The 21,302-nt window shown below is 45.2% G+C and overlaps 1 protein-coding gene across 1 annotated transcript in view; it reads left to right on the top strand.

Moving 5' to 3' along the window:
* FRMPD2 (FERM and PDZ domain containing 2) overlaps nt 1-21,302 on the top strand; it is a 128,878-nt gene that overhangs the window by 27,738 nt on the left and 79,838 nt on the right. Inside the window, exons 3-14 of the mRNA XM_078853925.1 lie at nt 901-1,058; nt 3,827-3,892; nt 6,228-6,413; nt 8,140-8,257; nt 9,836-9,961; nt 13,721-13,805; nt 16,399-16,549; nt 18,434-18,505; nt 19,195-19,369; nt 20,077-20,227; nt 20,326-20,464; nt 21,209-21,211. Of these exons, the coding sequence (XP_078710051.1) occupies nt 901-1,058; nt 3,827-3,892; nt 6,228-6,413; nt 8,140-8,257; nt 9,836-9,961; nt 13,721-13,805; nt 16,399-16,549; nt 18,434-18,505; nt 19,195-19,369; nt 20,077-20,227; nt 20,326-20,464; nt 21,209-21,211 (1,430 nt within the window). The remainder of the gene's footprint in view (nt 1-900; nt 1,059-3,826; nt 3,893-6,227; nt 6,414-8,139; nt 8,258-9,835; nt 9,962-13,720; nt 13,806-16,398; nt 16,550-18,433; nt 18,506-19,194; nt 19,370-20,076; nt 20,228-20,325; nt 20,465-21,208; nt 21,212-21,302) is intronic.

The following is a 21,302-nucleotide window of genomic DNA, read 5'->3' as shown; positions in this document are numbered from 1 at the left end:
GATGTCTAAGTATGGATTTGGGAGCCTAACTTTCAATTGTAAAGTGCTTTTGGATCCTTTGGGTTGAAATATACTATGTATATAAAGCAGAGAGAAGGCTGAGCCACAAAACCTGAATACAAACATACCTAGAGTAGCAGGGATTTGGATTCAGGTGTTTGGTTTGACCCATTTTATGGGGCAGTTGTGAAACTTGGATGCAGATAAAAACTTCCCCAAAGTTCATGCGGGATGGTTTGGATCCGGAGTTTCTATTTAAAAAACACAATAGTATCTGATAGTAATTGGTCAACAACTGCAGGGTCACTATTGTAAGATGCAGGGTTACATGTCGAGCTGGTTGACTGTGGAGCGACAGCATAGAGCAAAAAGTGGCCCAGCAAATGGCAGAGTTCAGTATCCTGTTGGTGAAATTCAGTGGGAGTTGGGTGCTTACCTCTCTTAGGCCCCTTTGAAAATGCCAACCTGAGTGTATTAATGCTTTACTAGCAGATGACTCCTGCTTGCCAGGTAGCCTCATGTGGTTTGACATACAAGGCCTAGTAAGAATCACAAATTAAATGTCTTGGTAGAGGTCAGACAGTCTGCACGTGTGACTGACTTGATTTTCCTCTCCTGTGCACTGGTGTTAATCAGGAATAGCTCCACTGAAGTCAATGGGGTTATATAGGTGTAAAAGTGGTGTATGTGAGACAAGAATCAGATCCCTGAGCATCCAAGTGACAAAATCAGCCCTGGCACAGGTGGGCACAGTCCCAGTGGCTTCAGTTTAGTTCTCCTGGCCAGGCCATGGGTGGATTTGTCCACATGAGTTTGATGCTACAGCCTCAGCAGCTCATTGTCCTAGCAGAGTGAATTGAACCATATTAACCCTGCTTTCCTGCTGGTCCTGTTTTTCAGACCCACTTATCCATGTGATTTGTCCATGGTCAATGGTACTTTCAGCCAGAGGAAGTTTGTCTTTCCAAGACAATGTGTCTCACCCAGAGGCTGCCCCTTTCAGGGCACCAGAACTGCTCCATGGACAGAATAAAAACAAGCATGTTGGACTGACAAAGGTGAGGGTTTCTAACCAGCCTGATTGTACCTTGGAGTTTGTTAGGCAAAATATCCAGGTCCCAATGTGTCAGCACAACAGACCCAGCATCTAACATCAGATTCCCTCTCACAACGGCAGCAAACAAAACCAAGTTAGACTGTAGTTAAGGCTGCGAGAAAGGTTTGCCTGGAACCTAGAACCCCCTGAAATGAAGGGGCATTTGGGGTTCTACTGCAATCTCAAACATCATCCCACGGCCCCACGAGTCTGGTGGAAATGGGCCAAAGTGATTTGCACCAGTCACCTCATCCCATGTGAGAAGTGACCCCCCACACTTCCAGTCACCCCCCTCCACACACACACACATTGTGAAGGAAACATTTAAAAAAAAAGACTTTTATCTAATAAGGTCATTGTAATGTCAGATACTGTGGGAGGATAGTGCTCCCTTGATTCACATCCAGAGGGTCCTTCCATGCGTATCTCACCTCTCCCTGTCGGATGGGTAGCCTATTCCTCAGCACTCTCTCTACCGCGGAGGACCCCCTGCCATTTTGGGGTATATAGAAAGAGCAGGAAGTTTAGACTTGAAATTAGACAAAGGTTTCTAACCATCAGAGGAGTGAAGTTCTGGAATAGCCTTCCAGGAGGAGCAGTGGAGGCAAAAGACATATCTGGCTTCAAGACTAAGCTTGATAAGTTTATAGAGGGGATAGTATGATGGGATAGCCTAATTTTGGCAATTAATTGATCTTTGACTATTAGCTGTAAATATGCCCAATGGCCTGTGATGGGACACTAGATAGGGTGGGATCTGAGTTACTACAGGGAATTCTTTCCTGGGTGTCTGGCTGGTGAGTCTTGCCCACGTGCTCAGGGTTTAGCTGATCGCCATATTTGGGGTCGGGAAAGAATTTTCCTCCAGGGCAGATTGGCGAGGCCCTGGGGGTTTTTCGCCTTCCTCTGCAGCGTGGGGCATGGGTCACTTGCTGGAGGGTTCTCTGCACCTTGAAGTCTTTAAACCACAAGTTGAGGACTTCAATAGCTCAGACATAGGTCAGGGGTTTGTTACAGGAGTGGGTGGGTGAGATTCTATGACCTGTGTTGTGCAGGAGGTCAGACTAGATGATCCTATTGGTCCCTTCTGACCTTAAAGTCTATGAGTCTATGAGGAGGGCTGATGGCAGGATGGGCTAGCTCAGTGTGGATCAGAAACTGTAGGACTGTTCTAGTTGAGACACCTCTCTGCTCAAGAGGGGATCCCAGAAGCAGCCACTGGCTTCATTGGATCTGGGCTGACAAGGAACTGGGCAGAGCTGTGCGGGGCCGGAAACCATTAGGTGGAAGTATACGGCTTCTGCATGGATTGAGTTTCCATCCTTCCGTGGCAAAGAGGGATCCTAGAGTAAGGATAGCGAGGAATGGTCTGTCTTAAAGTCAAGTTGCCTACTAAATCAGTGACTGTATGAAACCTGGCTAATTGAAAGCAGCTTGTCTGTATAAACATGAGACAGGAACGTGCTAATCTTTCAAACTGATTTTGCTTAATAACTGTTCAATAGACACCCTGCAAAATGGTTGTCCCTGGCAGCTCTGCTCTGTTGGGGTAATTTGCAAACTGAGCTCTGGCCCTTTGAAGCAGATGAGACTAAAAGACATTTTAATAGACATCTTTACCAGGTTTGTTCTTGTGGCAGCCCGCTGGCAAATGGAATCAGTCGGTAATAAACAGGGATAATGTCAGGGCTGCAAAACAGAACGGAAATCTCCTCAGGACTCTAGAAATGCAGGAAATGGCCATGGTAGCGCTGAGGAAAAAGACATAGAGCAATGGGGACCAGATCTTCTGCTATGCAAGGACAGAAAAAGAGGTGAATGGACCCACTTTCTCCTGTACAAACTGTAGGGCAGCATTGCTCCCTGGTGGGTGGGGGCCTAGCTCCAAAGACAGAAATATGCACCAGATCTTGTTCTTGAGCTGTGCTCCAAGAATCCCACCAGCCAGGGGAAGGCATACAGAATCTATGCACCCCTGTGACTAGCAACCCCAGCTGGTGTGCAGAGGCACAAGGCCTTGGAGTGGATGAGAGTTCTCCATCTGTAACAGGGAAGGCTTTTCTCCTGCCTTGGGATCACTCACAAACACTCTTGGATGCCTCTTGATTGCCAACCCCTCTGTGAGTGTTTTTTGATACTCCTACCACCACGCTGCCATCACAGTCCTAGTGCAGCACTGTAATCCTCAGCGCTGTCTCCAAGGAGGGGAAGCAATCTCACCCGCCAGAGGCCTGGCTTCCCCTGGGCTTTGCTAGCTCCTCTCTTTCCTTTTTGTACTTCCTTCTTGTGCTTTACAACCAGCTTCTCAGCTGATGGGATAAGTAGCCCCTGAGCACATCAGCCCACAGTCTGATTAGGTAATTGTCTTCCGCCCCTCAGTCAGGACTTCTCTGGGGAACTAGTTAGTGCCTAAGTCACTCAACTGCTAGCTCGCCAGACTGTCAAAGCATCCCCAGAATGTGTTTTCATGCATAGGAGACAATCTGTCCCATAGAGATGAAGACCTATTATGTCCCACCTATTCCATCTCTCTGCTAGTCAGGCCTGTGTCCCATTGTACATATACGTGTGCTCTATCCAGTCCAGCTTTAAAAGTCCCAATCAATGAGGCTTCCATCACTCCTCTTTGGAGAATGGCTCACAGCTTCAAAGATCTCATTGCCAGGTGAGTTCTCTGTAATTATTGACATATAATTCATAACTGGTTGGTTGGGTGTTCTTGTTTGCCAGATGCTGGTGTATTCTTTGGGAATGACCCTCTGTTGGTCAGCAGACTATCAGGTTCCTCCAAACCAGGTCAGTAATATCAATATCTTTGTTTTCCTTTATTTTGTCACACATTGGCAGGTTGGAATGTTTGGAGGTATGAGTTGAACTTTCCGTAGTCCAGGTGGAAAGTTAGTGGCTTGTGTTTTGGCTTGGTCCATTAGAGAGATCAGGACCAGCTGGGAAAATCAGAGCCAGATGCCAAAGTTCAGGATTATCCAAATCCAGGATTTGCATTTGAATTGTATCTTTCGTTTAAGAGTCAGGATTCCCTAGCTCCTCCCTCAAGACAAGGGGAGGGGAATTTCTTTCATACCAGAAATAAGATAAATAGGGCTTCAAGCTTGGTTTCAAAAAAAGAATCAGGTAAGCTCATGGAGGATAGGTCCATCAATGGCTATTAGCCAAGATGGTCAGAGAAGCAACCCCATGCTCTGCGTGTCCCTAAACCTCTGATTGCCAGAAGCTGGGAGTGGACGACAGGGGATGAATTACTCAATAATTGCCCTGTTCTTTTCATGCCCTCTGAAGCACCTGGCGTTGGCCAGTGTTGGAAGACAGGGTACAGGGCTAGATGGACCATTGGTCTCACTCAATATGGCTGTTTTTATGTTCTTATGCTGAAGAAAGTCACATCTGCATCATTTTGGTGACCTGTATGTATATTGGATGCACAGCTCCGTGCAAATGAAGATGACTTTTGTTCAAAGCATGGGATGGCTGTTTTTATACCAATAAAATAAAAACCAGCAGGATCTTATTAAAGGGGAAAAGGCAAAATGCCACATTTATTGTGAATACAGAAAGAATCATCGTAAGCAGCTATAACATTCCATTCAATTTCATATTTATTCACACATTCATTCATACACACACACACACACAGGTTCTGCAAGGTTGTTATCATAGTTACCAGCCTTAGAGTTGCTCATGCCAAGCCACTGGCCAGGTGGCCTGGACATGAGGACCTTGTCAGATGCACATCTGATGCTCCTGGAAGTTGGTTTGCAGAATCAGAGCCCAAAGTTCTCAGTTTCTAGAGTCCATTTTTATAGGAATTTATTCCTATGCCAGTTTGTGGGAATTGCTTCATCATGCTGTTGCTGAATCAATCAGCAGATGGCAGATTCCCGATGGCTCTGTGCTGCTAGATGTTATCTTGTTCTTTGGTTTTCCCATTCTTGAGGCTGTTGGGTGGATTCCAGTCTGCCCTCCAGGGGTCCTCTGGTTATTTCCACTTGACTCCTTCTTCAGCCGATGGACATTGGATTCTTAGGCTGACACCTCCCTGATCATTCATTTATTATCCACGCCAAGCATCCATCCACATACATCCTCTATCTCTATTTTAATCACAATTATTAACAAAGCGAGATGAATACAACAAAAGGGCGGGGAGTCTCTGGGTGCTGTTTCTGTTGTTACAGAGTATTGCTTTGAGTCTCTCTGTGTGTGAGTAGTTGTTGTTACAAAGAATTGCTTTGAGAACAGACTCTGTCTTAGAATGTACTAACACAATTAGGAGCTTGCAAGTTTCACACAGAGAGGGAGAGAAACAGTACCAAAAACCAAGAGACCTCTTAATTAGTAATACCCTGGAATTTAAACTATGGGGAATCAAACTCATTTGTGATTTTAATACAGAACTTCTTTAATATGATCCAACACTGTGAAGTGACTAATGATCTCTCTTTCTTCCCTGGGCAGATTTCTACCACCAGAACAGCTATTAGTAGCCAACCATTTCCTGCTCAGCCAGTTCAGTGTCTCTTCAAAGATATGCAGGAGGCACTCTTATTTCACTAACATATCCTCCAAGCTATTAACTGCGCATTGGTGATATGGGAAGCTATTAGTATTTGGTCCATCTGAGCTCCCTTTCTAGGATGTTTTACTTCTCCGTGGTCTCAGTGTAGGGAGCCCATAAGCTAAATAACCACATAGAATTTAAATATCTGGTCTCCATAGAAACAGAGATTTGTGTAGCTCAATTCTTCACCCTTCCAAGACTGATAGATGGACTACCATGCAGTTTGAGGATGAGATGTTAAAAATGAATAATCTAAACTTCAGATATGTAGAGCTGCCACAGTTGCTGTTAGTAGCCACATCTCCCCCTCAATGCTCTGTTCTGCGTCATAATATATGAGTTACCTTCAGTGCCATCCTCCTTTCCAGGGTGGCTTCATTTCAGTGGTACTCTATATATCTAGACTGGGATTTCCCAAGGGGCTAAGGGAATTAAGTGAATTCTCATTGGAACTCACAGGTCCTTCAGAAAATTCCAGCCCTAGTTCATGGAGCATTTTACAGTGTTTTATCTAAATGAGAGCTATTATTTACTATTATCTCCCTGTTGTCGCAGTCCCTTCAGCTGAGTGATCAGTTACACACCCTGCTACTAAAGCTGTGTGAAGATCTGCCTCATAAAAGACTTTCCCCAGAATCCATTTTGGAGGCGTGTGAAGTGCACCAGAAGGAATCTTCCTCTTCTCCTGCAAGTGTTTACATCCAGAGAATGGTCAAATGTGTGCTAGGAAGCATCACTGAGGTCAGTATCTCTTTTATTTCCCAGTAGTGACAATACTATAGTAGTCGTGGTTGGTTTTTTGGGGGGAAGTAGGGGGCAGGGAGTATGGACAGTAGGGTAGAATATTTTAGAGCAAGACAACCTGTAAAAAGTCAGTGATGGCTTGAAATGAACGACTCTTGTGCCATGGAAGAAGGTGCATGTACTTTCTTCAGTGCTTAGGTTGCATTTTTCTATTGGGCTTCTACATATCTTTGACACCATAGAAGCAAGGGGTGAATTTTTCCAAAAGCACCTGAAAAATCAATGGGATTTAGGCTCCTAAATCACAGAAGTAGGCAGTTTTGAAAATTATACCCAGATACTATTAAGTTTTAGGAATACAACGTATTGTCAACATTGGGATGCCATGGCCCTAATCCCAGGATTACAATATTACTACTCCTAGGATTCTCAGACATAAAAGCCCCAGCCCAGAGCATGGTGAAAACCTTGAATGCTGGATGACTTTTAAGACCAGCTAAATACCTTTAAAGCAACTGTGCTGTGGATTATGGGCTATATCCTGCTGGATTTACCCATCCAAGTAACCCCACTGTATTTCAAAGGGAATACTTGTGAGAGTAAAGGAGGGAGGATTTGGCCCAAATTTCCCAAAATCCCAGACTATGTGGCTGTCCTGGGGTTTACAAACCCCATCTGGGCATATGCAAAAGGGAGAGGAGCATCCTCCCCCCTTTCAGGCAACCAGGCTGACTACTTCCCAGCACAGCTGCCAGCACTGCCAACTATGGCAGCATGCAGCCACAGCTGGGACCAATAAGGAAAACAAGCCCTGCTATAAAGCAAGGAGAACAGAGTGAGACAGGGAAGCAGAAAGGCTTGGGGTAGCAGAGGGGCAAGAGTCTCAGGCCAGGCTGACAGGGTGCTAAAGGAAGACTGCAAGCCCTGAAGTTTTAGAGCTGGTTGACTGATTTTTATGTTAGGTTGATGGATTGGGTTAATTTGAGATGAATAAAGGGAGATTAGTCAGGAGAATGCTGGGACCTCTGGGCATGTGGATGAGGCAAGGTTGCCTTCCCCCTACAATGTACCACCATGCATGGAGAGATACAAATCCAGTCTCCATGGGATCATTGCCCAGACTTCACGCTCCAGGCTAATGCCACAGTGATAGTAGCTTTTTCACAGGCTCTGAGACTCTACACTGGCCAATGGAACTGGCTTCACAAGGGAGGAGAGCAATCTGTCCCCTATATAAAGAGTTTCCACTTGCCACTCTGGTCTATGTCATTCTACAAGCTCAAAGACATCCTACCTATGTCAGGTACAATATCTGTGAGCTCCCTGCACCTCCCTTGGCGTGGGGCTGGGCCATAAAGTCACAATCAAGCCTGAAAGGTGGTGGTATTAATAAATGAGCTCGATAAATTATTTTCAAGAGTTTATGTTTTCAAGGAGCACTTTTGTTGACATTTTGACTGGCAAAAAATGGAAGAGAAAGTCAATGAGATTTTCAAATAAAATGCCCCCTGTTGTTTGATCAGCTATAATTAATAATTGTCCAGTAGTCCATTTGCAATTAGTTTATTTCCAACCCCAGTAGGAAGTATCATTTATTTAACACACACTCACATACAGTGTCACTGATGAGCCTAGACCAAGCTGAGGGCAAGAGGCACTTCCTCATGAAGGTTTGAAGTCCCCTGGTCTACTGACATTGACTTGCAGTGCAATTGGTTTGCAGGTAGAAGAGGTAGCCACTGAAGACAGCCAGCTGAACAGAAGCCATGTGATAAGGAAAAGGCTGCACGAGAAAGCATCTGACAGCTCAGCATTGCCCTCCCAGCTGAATTTTCATCAAGGTAAAGGCTTCTGGTTTACACTGCACTTCTCAGAGGGTCTCCTGGGCCAGGTGAATTGTTTCAAATTGTGTTGGGCCAACTATATGTAGAATTGAATATGTTATTTATTGCTTTACCTCTGAATGAGCGTATGATGGAGAAAAATCTGTGACAACTCGGCAAGACTTCCAGGGCTTACAAGTTCAAAGGACTGTGATCTGAAGGCTATGGAGCAATGTTAAGTGATCAGCATGCATATATTTGACTCCTTAGAACGGTCTGCATGAAAGACACTATACCAAAAAAAAGTGTTTTGGTATTCTATGTATCCAACTGAATGCTCAAAGGTGAAGAATAGTTTTCCCTGAATCCATGCTCAGGAGCATTTCAAGAGCATAATCACATCTTTCCTTCTTGAATAGCCCAGTAAAGGTCAGCATACAATTACATCTTCCTTTCAAAAAGATTTTTTTACTCCTAGAGAGGTTTTAAGAAACAAGGCCAAATTCTGCTCATCATACCCATGTAGGCAGCCATACTGTAGCCAACTAGACAACCCACCTGAGAAAGGCGAGTGGGATTCATCCTTTTGGATCCCTGGTCAGAATGTACGCAGCAATCCATCCTGACTTCATGGTTCACTTTAACTGAACTTCAAGATGTTATTGTCCCTCTAGGTAAAACTCTGCTGCAAGATAAATATTGACTTCGGCTTCATATCCTTTTGTTTCCTCTCAGGTCAATAAATCTTGATGTTCACCTCAGCAGAAGTTAATATCAGTGTATTTCTGTCTTGGTTTTGCCCCCAATTCAGCAAGGTCTTATGCACAACATATGAGTAGCCTTGTCTCTATTCAACAAATCATGTGAGCAATGCGTATGTCTCATTGACTTAGGAATTAAGCACATGCTTAAAGTTAAACACTTGCTTGAATGCTTTGCTAAATCGGTACCTTCGTTATTTTAAAGCGTGGGACATTCGGGGTGCATTTTCTATTGAGGGTGCATTTCATTGAATATTTTTCTGCTTTGAAAATTACCACCCCAAGTTGTAAGGCCTGGGAAAAGGATGGGAGTAGGATATAATAGAAGCAAAGAGTGGCTGAAACTTTGTGATGTTTTAGGTCATCATTCTTGGGGAATTGCTGCAGTTGCACTGTATGGTGGATCTGTGTCTTGGCACTCAATATGGAGCACTCCTGAAGGAGATAGCTGGGGTCTCTCAGACGTGTGACTTTGGAGGACAGAAGTAGCTAGAACTTGTTCCTTGGCTACTTGAAGCTTCCTGACACTTTTCAATTAAAACGTGACGGAAATAACGTGTACATTAGACTCATGTTGGCCGGGATTGCTGAAGGGACTGCATTCTGTCAGAGTAGGGCTCTAAAAAGTACAAGGGAGCAGAAGCAGCTCTGCCAAAGGCTGGTGAATGCCTTCCTGAGGGAAGTGAAAAGCACTCAAGACATTCAACAGCAAAGAAGACTTGATCAAAGTGAGCCAAGACCAAGCGATAGCTAAGTGGACACTCGGATACTGCTATTTTAGAATCAAAACAGAATATGGTGATTTACCAGGCTTCTGTTCTGTTTCCAAACACAGGGGCCAAGTTACTGAATTATAGTCGGTCGGCAGAGGATTACAGACAACTTTCTGTGGATTATTGTGACTCCAGCAGCATTTCGGAGAGCACATCTTTGACATTGTCAAACAGGGGCCGCAGGAGAGGTAGAGTTTTACTTTGAAATGGTTACTATGATTTATCCTTGCAGTAGGTCAACTCCAGACTGACTTCCAGCTTTCCTTCTGTGCAGAAATTGGAAAAGGTATTGAATGGTCAATGTTGTGCCAGCAAACATGCAAATACAAGTTGGCTGATCCTGAAATTTTATTGAAACCACTTTGCTGGTTCTGTTTTGTGTGTGGTGGTGTAGGGGGAGCTACGTGTGTAAAAGGCAATTGAAATAGTAGAAGTAAACTGATCCAAAACCACACTCCAGAGCACAGGGGACTAGTGTCTCGGAGAGGTCCTTCCCAGCCTGACTGATGACAAACTTCTCTGGATTGTAGTGGGTTTTTGGGGGAGGGGGTCCGGTGGCACAGCTCTCCTTTCCATGCAGCATTGCAATCAGATTTGTTAATTAGCAGTGGGCAGAGAGAGAGTGGCTGAGCTGAGGCAGGCAGGTAGGAGGGGGGCGGCCCACTGAAGTTTTGCCTTAGACAACAGATTGTCTTGAGTGGGGCTGGGAGTGGGAGAAGGCATCGGGGTAGCACTGAGGCCCATAGGGTAGCCCGAGGGATCTGCCCATAATTAGACAGGCCCCAGACTGTCTAACTTGGTCCAGGAGCTATTACAGCTCCCAGAGCAGCCCAGGTCTGGGAGAATATAAAGAGGTTTTAATGCCCCCTTTATCCCACTCCCACTCCTTGGGGGCTGCAAGTTCTGGGCTGCACCTGTAAGATGCACAGCACAGAAACCACCCCTTGCCTCATCACCAAGGGGGAAAAAAGATCTTTCCTTCCTATAAGAGAGGTGGATACTTAAAGCTCCAAAACTGTAGTCAATATAAACCTACAACAGACCATGGATGCTTCAGTGTGCATGCAACTCCTGCTGATTTTTGTGGGAGCCACTACTTACTGAGGTGCTTGAATGTAGATTTAGGGGCTAGCCCCTTTCTGAAAATCTTGGCCGTAATGCTCAGAACCAAGGGCTGAGTCCTGTGGGATGGCGTACAGTCAGTTCCTGTTGAGTCAGTGGCAGTTGAGGGTGCTCAGCACTTTGCAGGAGAGGGCCCTAAAAGCACAGTATATTAAGTAACACAAGTAGACTCGGAGAGTTTGCTCACCGTAGCTGTCCTTTCCCAGGATAATATATCCGAAAAAGACATTCTCCTCCCCATGGGGCTATTACAGTCCAGGAAAAGACCACCATGATCAAGGGAGATCCATATCCTCAGTGATCTTTGCTAGTATTCTAGCCTGTACTCTGGAAGCTCATTTGCATTTAAAAATTCATTGTTTCATGTGAAGCAACTTCTTCGAGAGCCACGTGCTAGTCTTAAATCAGGAATATAGGACTGGATGGGACTTCCTGGGTCACCGAGTTCAATCACAAACAACCCCATCATATAATCCCATTCATAAATTTAACTCATTTTCTGATGGCTCTTGATAAATTGTTTCTCCCCACTGCTCCTACTGGAAGGCTGTTGCAGAACAAGGAATGGGCTTGATTTCTGCTAAAAGCATGGCATCGAGGCCTGTGAATTAATCAGGTTGTCCCAATCGGATGATGAAAAGCTAAGGGTATTTGAAGTGCTTGTCAAAGAATACATTCAGGTAACTTGTCCTGGGCGAGTGGGAGAGTAGAGACTTGCAAGGCTGTCTTATCAGAAAGGAGTGTAAACATTTGCTCTCCTGAGAACCGCAGCCGGTGTACATGGACACAGCTATGTTGACTTCAATGAGCCTAAGTTAACTGATATCAGAGGAGGATCTGGCCTTGATATCAGGCATGTCTCTCAGCCTCTCATTTCTCACTGCCAGCACCGTCCCCTCCAGAGTCACCCAAAGAGCCTGACTTTGCAATACTGCGATCTGCTGTTTGAGAAAATACACTTCGATTTCTTTTAGTCTATTTATAGTTACATATTTGTTTGTTTTTGCATATGCCATTGTTGCTGTTCACCAGGCTTATGTTTAAACTATTAATTTTCTTAATATTTTAGCTCCAAATGTCCAAACATGTTTAAAACGGTATGACCTGTCTTGTGAGAGATTGGCTCAGATTTTCATTAGAAAAGCATCTTTGGGCTAATGCCTTGTGGTCTGCAATCAGTCACTTGTCACTATGGATCCTATGTCAATTACCCTACTGCACCTGGGTTTCCACAAGATTTTAATAGTTAGTATTGTGTATCAAGGGACCAGGAATCACACTGTAAGAAAAGACCCACAGCCTGCTGGCCCAGGTCAGCTACCTCCGACTCCAGGGGCTCAGACTACAGGGCTATTAAACAGTATTGTAGGCCTTCAGACTTTGGCTGGAGCCCAGGCTCTGAGACCCTGCAAGGGGGCCTGAGCCTGAAGGTCTACACTGCTATTTTTAGCCCAGCAGCCCAAGTCCCACAATGCTGAGTTAGCTGACCCAGGCTCTGAGTCTTGGTGCCAAGGGGTTTTTTATTGCAGTGTAGAGGTACCCACAGAGTTTGTGTCTGGATTCAGAGCCAAACTTCCCCAAAGTTTGTGGCTATTCAGCTTTATTTATTTAACATAAGTTAACTGTAGATTTCCTAGTTACTGGGGTTTTTTTAATGCCTTTATTGGAATCCAACACTGTATTTTTGTGTTGCCATTTAGAAAGAGGCCTCAATAATAATACTCATTTCTGGCTCTGCACCTGACTTTAGCTCCCCCATAATTGGAGGGAATTAGACCCCACTCATCTCTAGCTCATTTCCATTTGCAAATCACTCCCCAACAAACCCTGGTTTCTGTGCTTGTATTAGTTATTCAGAAGTATTCACCAAATTGTTTCTGCAAATTATTGGCCAAATATCCTGCAAACAGTTCACTTCAGCTGTTTTGTATTGCTGGGGTGTGATTGGCGACCTATGTCACATAATATTGTTTCTCTTTCTTGATCGGATGACTGGAAAACGTTTAAACAGAAGTATAAGGACTATCAGTGGAATAATAAATGCTCCTGTTTGCACACAAGATCCTAATATTCACGCAAATATAGGGATTCACACACAAACAGCCATTCCCCCAAATTCATTCATCTGAACGTCCATGAATAGTGAATAACAAGGGCTTCAGATATGGCTGAACTAGACAACCAGTCCCAATATGAAGGATTAGTCACGGACGCTCTTAATGCAGTGTTCAACCAGCTCTGTCGTGCAGTCATTTATTATGTCCCCCAAACAAGGATACAGGACAGACAGTCCAAATCTTCTCCCTGCCATATTGTCCCAGGATCTAATGCTGTGCGCACCTCAGGGGAGGCGGAACTGGGGGGCAGTTGGGGCTAGTGTCCTCGCAATGGAAATATTGGGGAGGGGGACAGATCTATCTTTCCACCATATGTGTTGTTCTGCTGCATTCTGGGAACGAATACATGCACTAGGTAGGAGGGTGATAGAAGTGAGAGCTGGACGTGGAGGGGCTGGAGCAGCCACCATAGTGCCTGTGATTGGGCCGGGGAGCAGGTGGGAACTGGGGTCACTGGGCTGGAGCTGGGAGCAGCTACACCTGGTGGCTGGCAAAAGTGAGACATGAACTGCCAGGACCCCTTTCCCAGCCTGGAGCCGGCTGTCCCATTCCACTGAGTCTCAGAAGCTCCCCTCCTCGCTCCCCAGGCAGAGCACCCACCCCTACTCCCCCTCCCATCCCTCTGCCTCCCTATGTAAAGCAAGCTTTTGCCACCTTTGGTGCTGCTTCAGTGACAGTGATTGTGATATTCCCTTGATTTAACGTTAGGGAGAGCTCCGCAGGCACAGCGGGCGTGGGACCCAAACCTGAATGGGTCGAGGACACACAGTAGCTACAAGCTCTTCATTAACAGGTAATCAGTAAAGTTTTTGTCCTTAAAAGATGGACTTTTTTATGACTGCGGGAGGCACAAGGGATCTAGTGTGCCAGTGCTCTGATGTGAAACTACAGGGAGCAACTGGATCCGTTAGCCATCAGGTAGCAGACACTGTTCATCTAGAGCCAAATCCTGAAGACTTCACTGCACTCTTGCTCGGTCCTTCCTCAGAGAAAACCTCTCATTCCCTTCAGGGAGTGTTTTCCTGAATAAGGGCGAAGAGAAAATGGAGCAAAGACTTCAGGTTTGGGCCCCCAGCTTGTGCTGATGGTCTTGTATGAGAGGTCTGATTTATAAGAGACGGGCCCTGATAGGCCGAGTTTGCACTACATGGTTTTCAGAGTAATGTTTAGCTTTTCCTATAGGTTCTCAGACTGAGTCACTATTTCAACCCCCCTAGCTCACTAAAGAGTTAAAGGTAACCGACGGATGCCACCAGCAGAAAGCTATAGGGCTTGTCTCTACTTGTGGGATAGGCCTTGATTCAGCCATGGGTGACCAGCAGCCAGTTGTGACTGCTCCAGTGCAAACCCCAAGTTAAACCAGGGACGCTGTGATTTGCATCACTGGAGTGAATTCCTTTTTGAAAACAGGGTAGGCTGCACCTCTGCCTATCGTGGGATGTCTAAATCAGGGGGCTAGCATGCTGCAGCTGCAGTTGGGGCTAATCCAAGTGCAGACAAGGCCTAAGAATGGTTAGCCTCTGAGCATCACAAAGACCAGAATCCCCTATTTATGTACCCCTTAATCCATGATAGGTACCCCAGTTAAGCAGAATTCTTGTCCCAGTTAAACAGGAGTTCCTGCCATCAAGCATGATTGACTTAATTCAGATCCAGGGGAAGTGTTGCATTTAGATTTCTCCATTAACCATGTCCTGAGTAAACTGATTGAACTTCCTATTAAACAGCCAACAGTTAACCACAATTACCAGGGTTGTGAACTACTCCGTGTTCCCCCATACATACAATGAGAAATCAATGCAGTGCATGCCCCAGGACAGCAATGTTTTTTGTGGGGAATTGGTATCATGTATCCACACACTTCATGTGGAGGTGATGTTAAACATGTTAGACATGTTAGACATGTTAAATTGATCAGTGTATTTATCATGTGCTTTTTGAGCATCTCACTGGCCCTCTGCCCAATCAACCGTCCCTGTCAGGGCGGTCCAAGTCAACATGCTGACACTTTTGTTGTTAACTCTGTCTGCCAGAGAAGTGTTTTCTCCTTCTCTGCCCAAAGGTGAAATCACTTCACAAATTACTATGGTGTAAGGTCCAGGGCCAGGATGGGCAATATAGAGTCCTGGGCGCATGACGGGTTTATGATCTATTACTCTAATCCTGAAGGCCCATCGGCGTGTGTTTTAACTTTACCACATTGACTTCAGTGAGACTACTCAGCATATTCAAATGAAGCGTGCCTGCGAGTGTATGCAGAATTGGAGCCTGTACATAAAAATGTCACAGCTTTGAAGTCTGATATCTCACCCCATGCAGGACGAGAAATGGCAGCCTTCTCCTATGGGCAAGGAGATACTCTCATCTTCCCACTGGACCCACTATGCTTGGCACTGGGCTTCAAACTCATGACATTTTTATGTCTAGAAAAGCTATTTTAGGTCATCGGCTTTAATTTTTCTCTCCCTCTGAGGCTCGACTGATGGTAAAAAAGATATTTACCAGGCAGCAAGATACAACAAATATTCTCAGGGAAACATTTAGAAACCTTCAAAACATCTCTCAAATAGATTTGCTGTAATACACGTGGTATATACAGAATATATGATAGTGTGGTGGGTACAGAAGTTTGGAATGACTGGCATAACTCACTCACCATTTGTTAATAACACAACTAACCCAAACTAATGCCAGCAAAACCTTCGTACCTGCAGCTCGCCATTGTCCATTCCCTATATATAACAGTGTATATGCAGTATAGATATCTGCTAAGCATACATTTGTCTGTCAGTGTGGACGACATCAGTGTTTTAACATCAGTATGGTGTCATTATCTGAACCTTGATTCTCCACAGCACTCAATATTTGTTAATTACACCAACAATCCCCTTGATTGTCTGAAACCTCAATTATTTGATTAGATTCAATGACTCCCATCCTGAAAATAGCCTATAGAAAGTAATGAAGAATGGTATCTTTCCCCAGTTGTTTTTTAATCACCCTGTAGAATTTAATAGAAAATGTCATCCTTGCTGTAGTAGATTTCTCAAGGATAATTCAAACAACCTGCTGCCAAATCCTCTGCTGATGTAAATTGGCAATAGCTTCGCTGACTTTGGTGGGGCTATGCTGATTTCCAGAAACTGAGGATCTGGCCCAGGCAGTATAGAAAGGAACACATCCTCTGTTTAAATCCTATAGAGTTTTAGATTAATTTCTGTAGAACCTTCATAGTTTCATCCATATAACACTTTTCTGTGGGGGTCATGCCATGTAGATCATGGAGATTGTCCTTTACTGCATAAGACAGTGTCACTCAAAGACTTTTAAACTCTCTGTCTATTACTTTGGATATGCAATCCGAAATACTGTTCACTCCTTTGAAGATCAGCAAGTGCTGTGGATGAAATCCCTGCTGGGGCTCAGAAGAATAACAAGTCCAACCTTCTGAGTTTAGGCTCTACCTTCTCGGTGTCTGCCAAGGACTCGTTAGCAGCTGCTGCTTCGCTGAAGTGCTTGTTTCAAAGGAAAGAAAAGGTGACTAGTGAAAATGAGTGCACTGATTGCAAAATGTAAAGCCCGCACAGATACCTGCCCCCCAACGGTGTAGGGTCTATTGGATAGCTGACTCAGCTCATCAGAATGGCCTTCCATAATGGCCGAGCCCAGAAGGGGCACCGCAGGATCTGGGTGTGATAAAGAGCTCAGTCCGGCAGTCAGATTCCCAGAGACGTCAATGGGAGCTTTGTCTGCATAAGGACTAGGAGCTGTAGGACTGAACCCTAAAAGGTCAACTTTCCCTCTTGGGGTTCTAGTCATGCTTTCTGTGACCAGTAATGCATACTAAGGGGTGTTTCCATCAGTCACCTTAGCTGTGCCTTCAACACATCAGAGAAGGGCTGTATCCAAAGCCCATTGCAGTCAATAGGGATCAAAGAGCTTTAGAACAATCCCATGTTGCTCTTCTTTTACAATATACACCCAGGCAGAAGGCAAAGCATAGAAGTTAACACACTGATGGGATAGTGGGGTGAGCTTGGAGCTATTGGTAGTGCCAGCATTAAGATGTTGTATAACCTGTGGCTACGAATGTCCTGTCTGTAAAATGGGGGTGGTGATACTTGCTTAGCAGTCTGAGCATAGAAGCCGAGGAATAAATGATCCATCAGGATTTAATTCCCCTTTCATCCTCAGCTGTGGTTGATGGTGGTATCCTTGTGCTACGGAGAGCAGAGGAGGTCAGCCTCCAGAACTGTCAATCGCCCAGCTGCATGTACACACAGAGAGAGGAGCCTTTCGCTATTTTAATTTGGGTGGATTTGTTTGCATAACGCTGCAGCAAAAATCTGGCAAGCAGATTTCTGTGGAGCTGGGAAATATACTTCTCTTTTAGGTCTCCTTTGCAGGTCACTTTATTTCTTTCATGCCAAGCCCAGTCTTCAGTCTTCCTCTAAGCGACTCAAGCTTGTGGCTGCTTGCGTCGCCCCTTGGGCTGCTGCTGTGGTCCTCTTTCTTCTGTCTTTCAAATCAGTGCTGCTGCTCCCAGAGAATTCAAATTCCCTCCTGTCTTGGGCCTGAGCAGTGGCAGGGCTTTGAAGATCAAGAGCCACCCGTGTCAGCACTTGGAGCTTGTTAGAGAGAGAAAAATAATTGTTCTTCAGGGGAATTTAGATTTTAATAGTGTTACCTTTTTTGTGTGTGGTCAGATTCGTAATTGGAATCCAATAATCGCACAATAAAACACTTTGCAAGAGAAAAGCAAGCTATTATTTATCTACTGTTTATATTACAGTAGCACCTCAGAGCCCCCAGTCATGAACCGGCCCCCAGTGCACTGGGTGCTGTCCATACGCAGCACAAAAAGATCGTCTCTGCCCCAAACAGCTGACAGTATAAGTATAAAACAATAGTGAAGGAAAGATAGAAAATCTATTGTGCTTCTCTGGATAGTTCTATAGAGTCAGAGGGATTGTTTGATAATCCCAATCCTGGAATTGTTTAACAATACCCAGTACACTCAAACAGGTCACTCCTAAGCCCCTGCACCGCTCTAGCATGACTCTCTGCCAGGGAATGCCCAGGAGTGGGGGACTCAGGGCTGCCTAAGCTGGTCCCACCCCTTTTGGCCGCTGGAGAAGTGTAAAGGGTAGGGCTCAGCAGGGCTTTCCCAGCCTACAAACAATTTTGAGAATTCAAAAACTTTCCATTTCTGCAGCAGGTTGAAACTGGAGCTTTTTTGTGCAAAATGAGGGAGCAAGCTGCTCCCTGCTATAGCCAATAGCCTGGAGGTCAGGGACTTACCTGCAATGTAGAAAAGCCAGGTTCATATCCCTGCTTTGCTGGGTGTATGTAGAGAGAGAGCTGGGATCTTCATAATATGAATGAATCATTTTATTAACTTTCTAAATTGCTTCTTCCCAGTTTTCAGGGCCAGAATTTATCATTCTGTCCAGTGAACCACCAGTGACCTTACAACTGCCTGGATCCATCATGGTAAATATAATGTTTGGAATTTTGGCCTGATCTGGTGACTCTTAAATTAAATCTCCATGCTAACCTGTAAGACCTGCCTTTAATTCCCAGGCCAGTATTCCCTGTGATGAGAGTCCTATAGAGATAGCATAATGAGACCCTAAAGACAGGTGAGCACCTCACATTGCTACGTCCTGTGGTTAGAGTGAAACTGATGGAGCATCCATCAAGCCTCAGTTAGGGAAAGCCATTCTGATGCAAAACTTTGGGGAGGTGGATAGATGTCCTCTGAGATTACCCAGCACATCATGTACACTATGCTGCCTATGCTAAAGCAGTGAACACCTGTAGTGTACTTCCCAGACAAAAAACTTCATTAAGCTGGAGCTAAAGCTGAGAGTGCATAGCAGGGATGTTGTGGTAAAAATCCTGACAGGAATATCAGTGTTATGAAATAAACAAGTACTGGAAACCCAGGTCCAACTTGAAAGAACCCCAGACGCTGTCTGGAAATGGTTGGTTGTGTGCCTGGGGACTCCATACATTTTCGAAAAGTTTACAATGCTTGTGACATGACTAGGCAGCAGCAGGCCTTGCAGCTGATTCCTGTCGGCTGGCCATGGGACCAGGAGACCCAGAGACCAGGAATCTGGCAGGTGTTTCTGCATGAACACGGCACTCATTCTCAACTCTCTGGTTTGTGTTTTCAGACTAAAAAAGGGAAATCCTATTTGTCTCAAAGGGACCTCAATGTGATTCTGCTCAGCGGGCAGTGCCTCGAGGTGAAATGTGACATCAAATCGAAGGTGAGAGATGTCTTCAATACAGCCATGGCCTACGCGAACCTGGTGGAACATTTCTACTTCGGCTTAGCTTACCTGAAAGGTACATGGCCATGTCTAGTGGCTGCACAGTGGCTCATGACTATAGGAGTCATGCTAATCTGTACTGATGAGTGTGAGTGGAACCTTTTGAGATCCTCAGGTGGAAGGCATTTTAGAAGTTCAGTTTCAAACAGGATTAAGCCCCTCTGGTGTAAACCGTGTCCACTGCAGGAGTGTGCACCAGTGGAGCTATGCGATCTCAGTGTAGATAAGGCCTTAGACCCAGACTTATCCTGAGGTAGGGCAGAGCCATGTTGCCTCATCAGGAGTTCCAGGAAGCTCTGTGCTTCAGGCAGGCCACATGCCTCCAAAAGCTTCCTCGTCTGGTGGGGAAGTGCAGTCTCAGCTACTCCCCTTAAAAGGCCCTTTGGAGTGGCTAGCACCCACGAAGAGCTGGTGGGGAGCAGTCCTTGTACTCAGAGCATGAGGATTGTGTGAAGTGTCAGGGTCTCTTTATGCCCTCCCCACTTCTTGAGTGTCAACATAGGGCCTAGTCAAACATCTGGCTAGCTGTACAGAGAGTTATCCTGGGTATTTCCAGGGTAGAATAAGCCATGAATAACCATCATGGAGGGCAGGGTGGTCTGTGACTCTCTGAGCCCTTCCTGGCAATCTGCTGAAGGGGTGGATGAAAATCAGTGGAATTCTGCTCTATCAGATGGTCTCCTTCTGCTTCGCTCATCACGGAACCTCAAATTCTCATTTCAGGTAAAGAGTTTTTCTTTTTGGACGATGAGACTAAACTCTACAAAGTAGCCCCAGAAGGTTGGAACGACCAACCCAAGAAGAAAACCTTCATCATTAACTTCACGCTCTTTCTGAGGATAAAATTCTTCGTCAACCACTTTAACACCATCCAGTAAGTGCCAGGGTTCTGTCGGCAGCCAAAGAGGAAGGTGGCATTTAATTTTGGGGTTCGAAGCTCTTGTGACAGTCCCAGTCTCTCTTGTTTTTCAGACATGGTCTGACAAGGCATCAGTTTTACCTGCAGCTTCGTAAAGATATTCTGGAGGAGCGGCTGTACTGCAATGACGAGACCTCCCTGCAGTTAGGTGCTTTAGCCTTGCAGGCAGAACTTGGAAATTATGCTCCCGAGGTATGGTAAATAATACACCTCTTCTCAGAGGTGTCCGCCATCAGCCTGTGTGGTTTTCCCCATCACTTACAGTTAAGATGCAAGTTAAATGGCACCTTGACTTCAGTTCTGCTGGCATTTCTCAATAGAGTGAGTGAACCCCAAAGGATTCACATTTCAAGTTCAGATTAGTTGTCCCTAAAGTTTGCCTGACTATGCAGCACTCATGAATCTGCCAAGCTTGGCTGGAAATCTTGGAGACTGGTCCTTCTTGGGAGATTCCTGGTACTTCCTGCTTGCATGGTAAGGCCAGAAATCCCAGAATATCTCCAGAGTAATTCCAGCCATGGATACAACTCAGAAGCGCAGAAGGGGTTTGCAGAGATGAAAAAATAAGGAAGAGGTGGAAATTGAACATTTGAGCCCCTTCTAAATGTTGCCATTTGGGCTGGGTTGTAGGAATAGGCAAAGGTACAGGGATGTCAGTGAAGATATTTCTGAACCAGTTGTCCAATCCCTGGGTGTAATAATTGATGTTTTTTTCATATCAAAAGAGCAGATGTTTAAGTCCAGGGCCAGATCTCCAACTGGTGTGGCTCCATCACCTGAAGTGAAATTACATTGATTCATGCCATCTGAGGATCTGGCTCTCAGTCTCTGTTGTTGTTTTCCTTAATCTAATATAAAAGTCAAGAAAGAACAGAAATAAAGTACCCATGATAGGGATCTCACTGGGAGTGTTGTCCTCCTCTCTAACAGCTGCAGCAAGTCAGAGAACAGAATGGCTGCTGTCTCTGGCCACAGGCAATTTTAGAATTTAAAGATGCAGTACACAGGGAACAGAGGCACTACACGTTGC

This window comes from Lepidochelys kempii, chromosome 7 (genome assembly GCF_965140285.1).
Source record: "Lepidochelys kempii isolate rLepKem1 chromosome 7, rLepKem1.hap1, whole genome shotgun sequence".
Lineage (NCBI taxonomy): Eukaryota > Metazoa > Chordata > Testudines > Cheloniidae > Lepidochelys > Lepidochelys kempii.
This window is presented reverse-complemented; position numbering and strand designations above follow the sequence as displayed.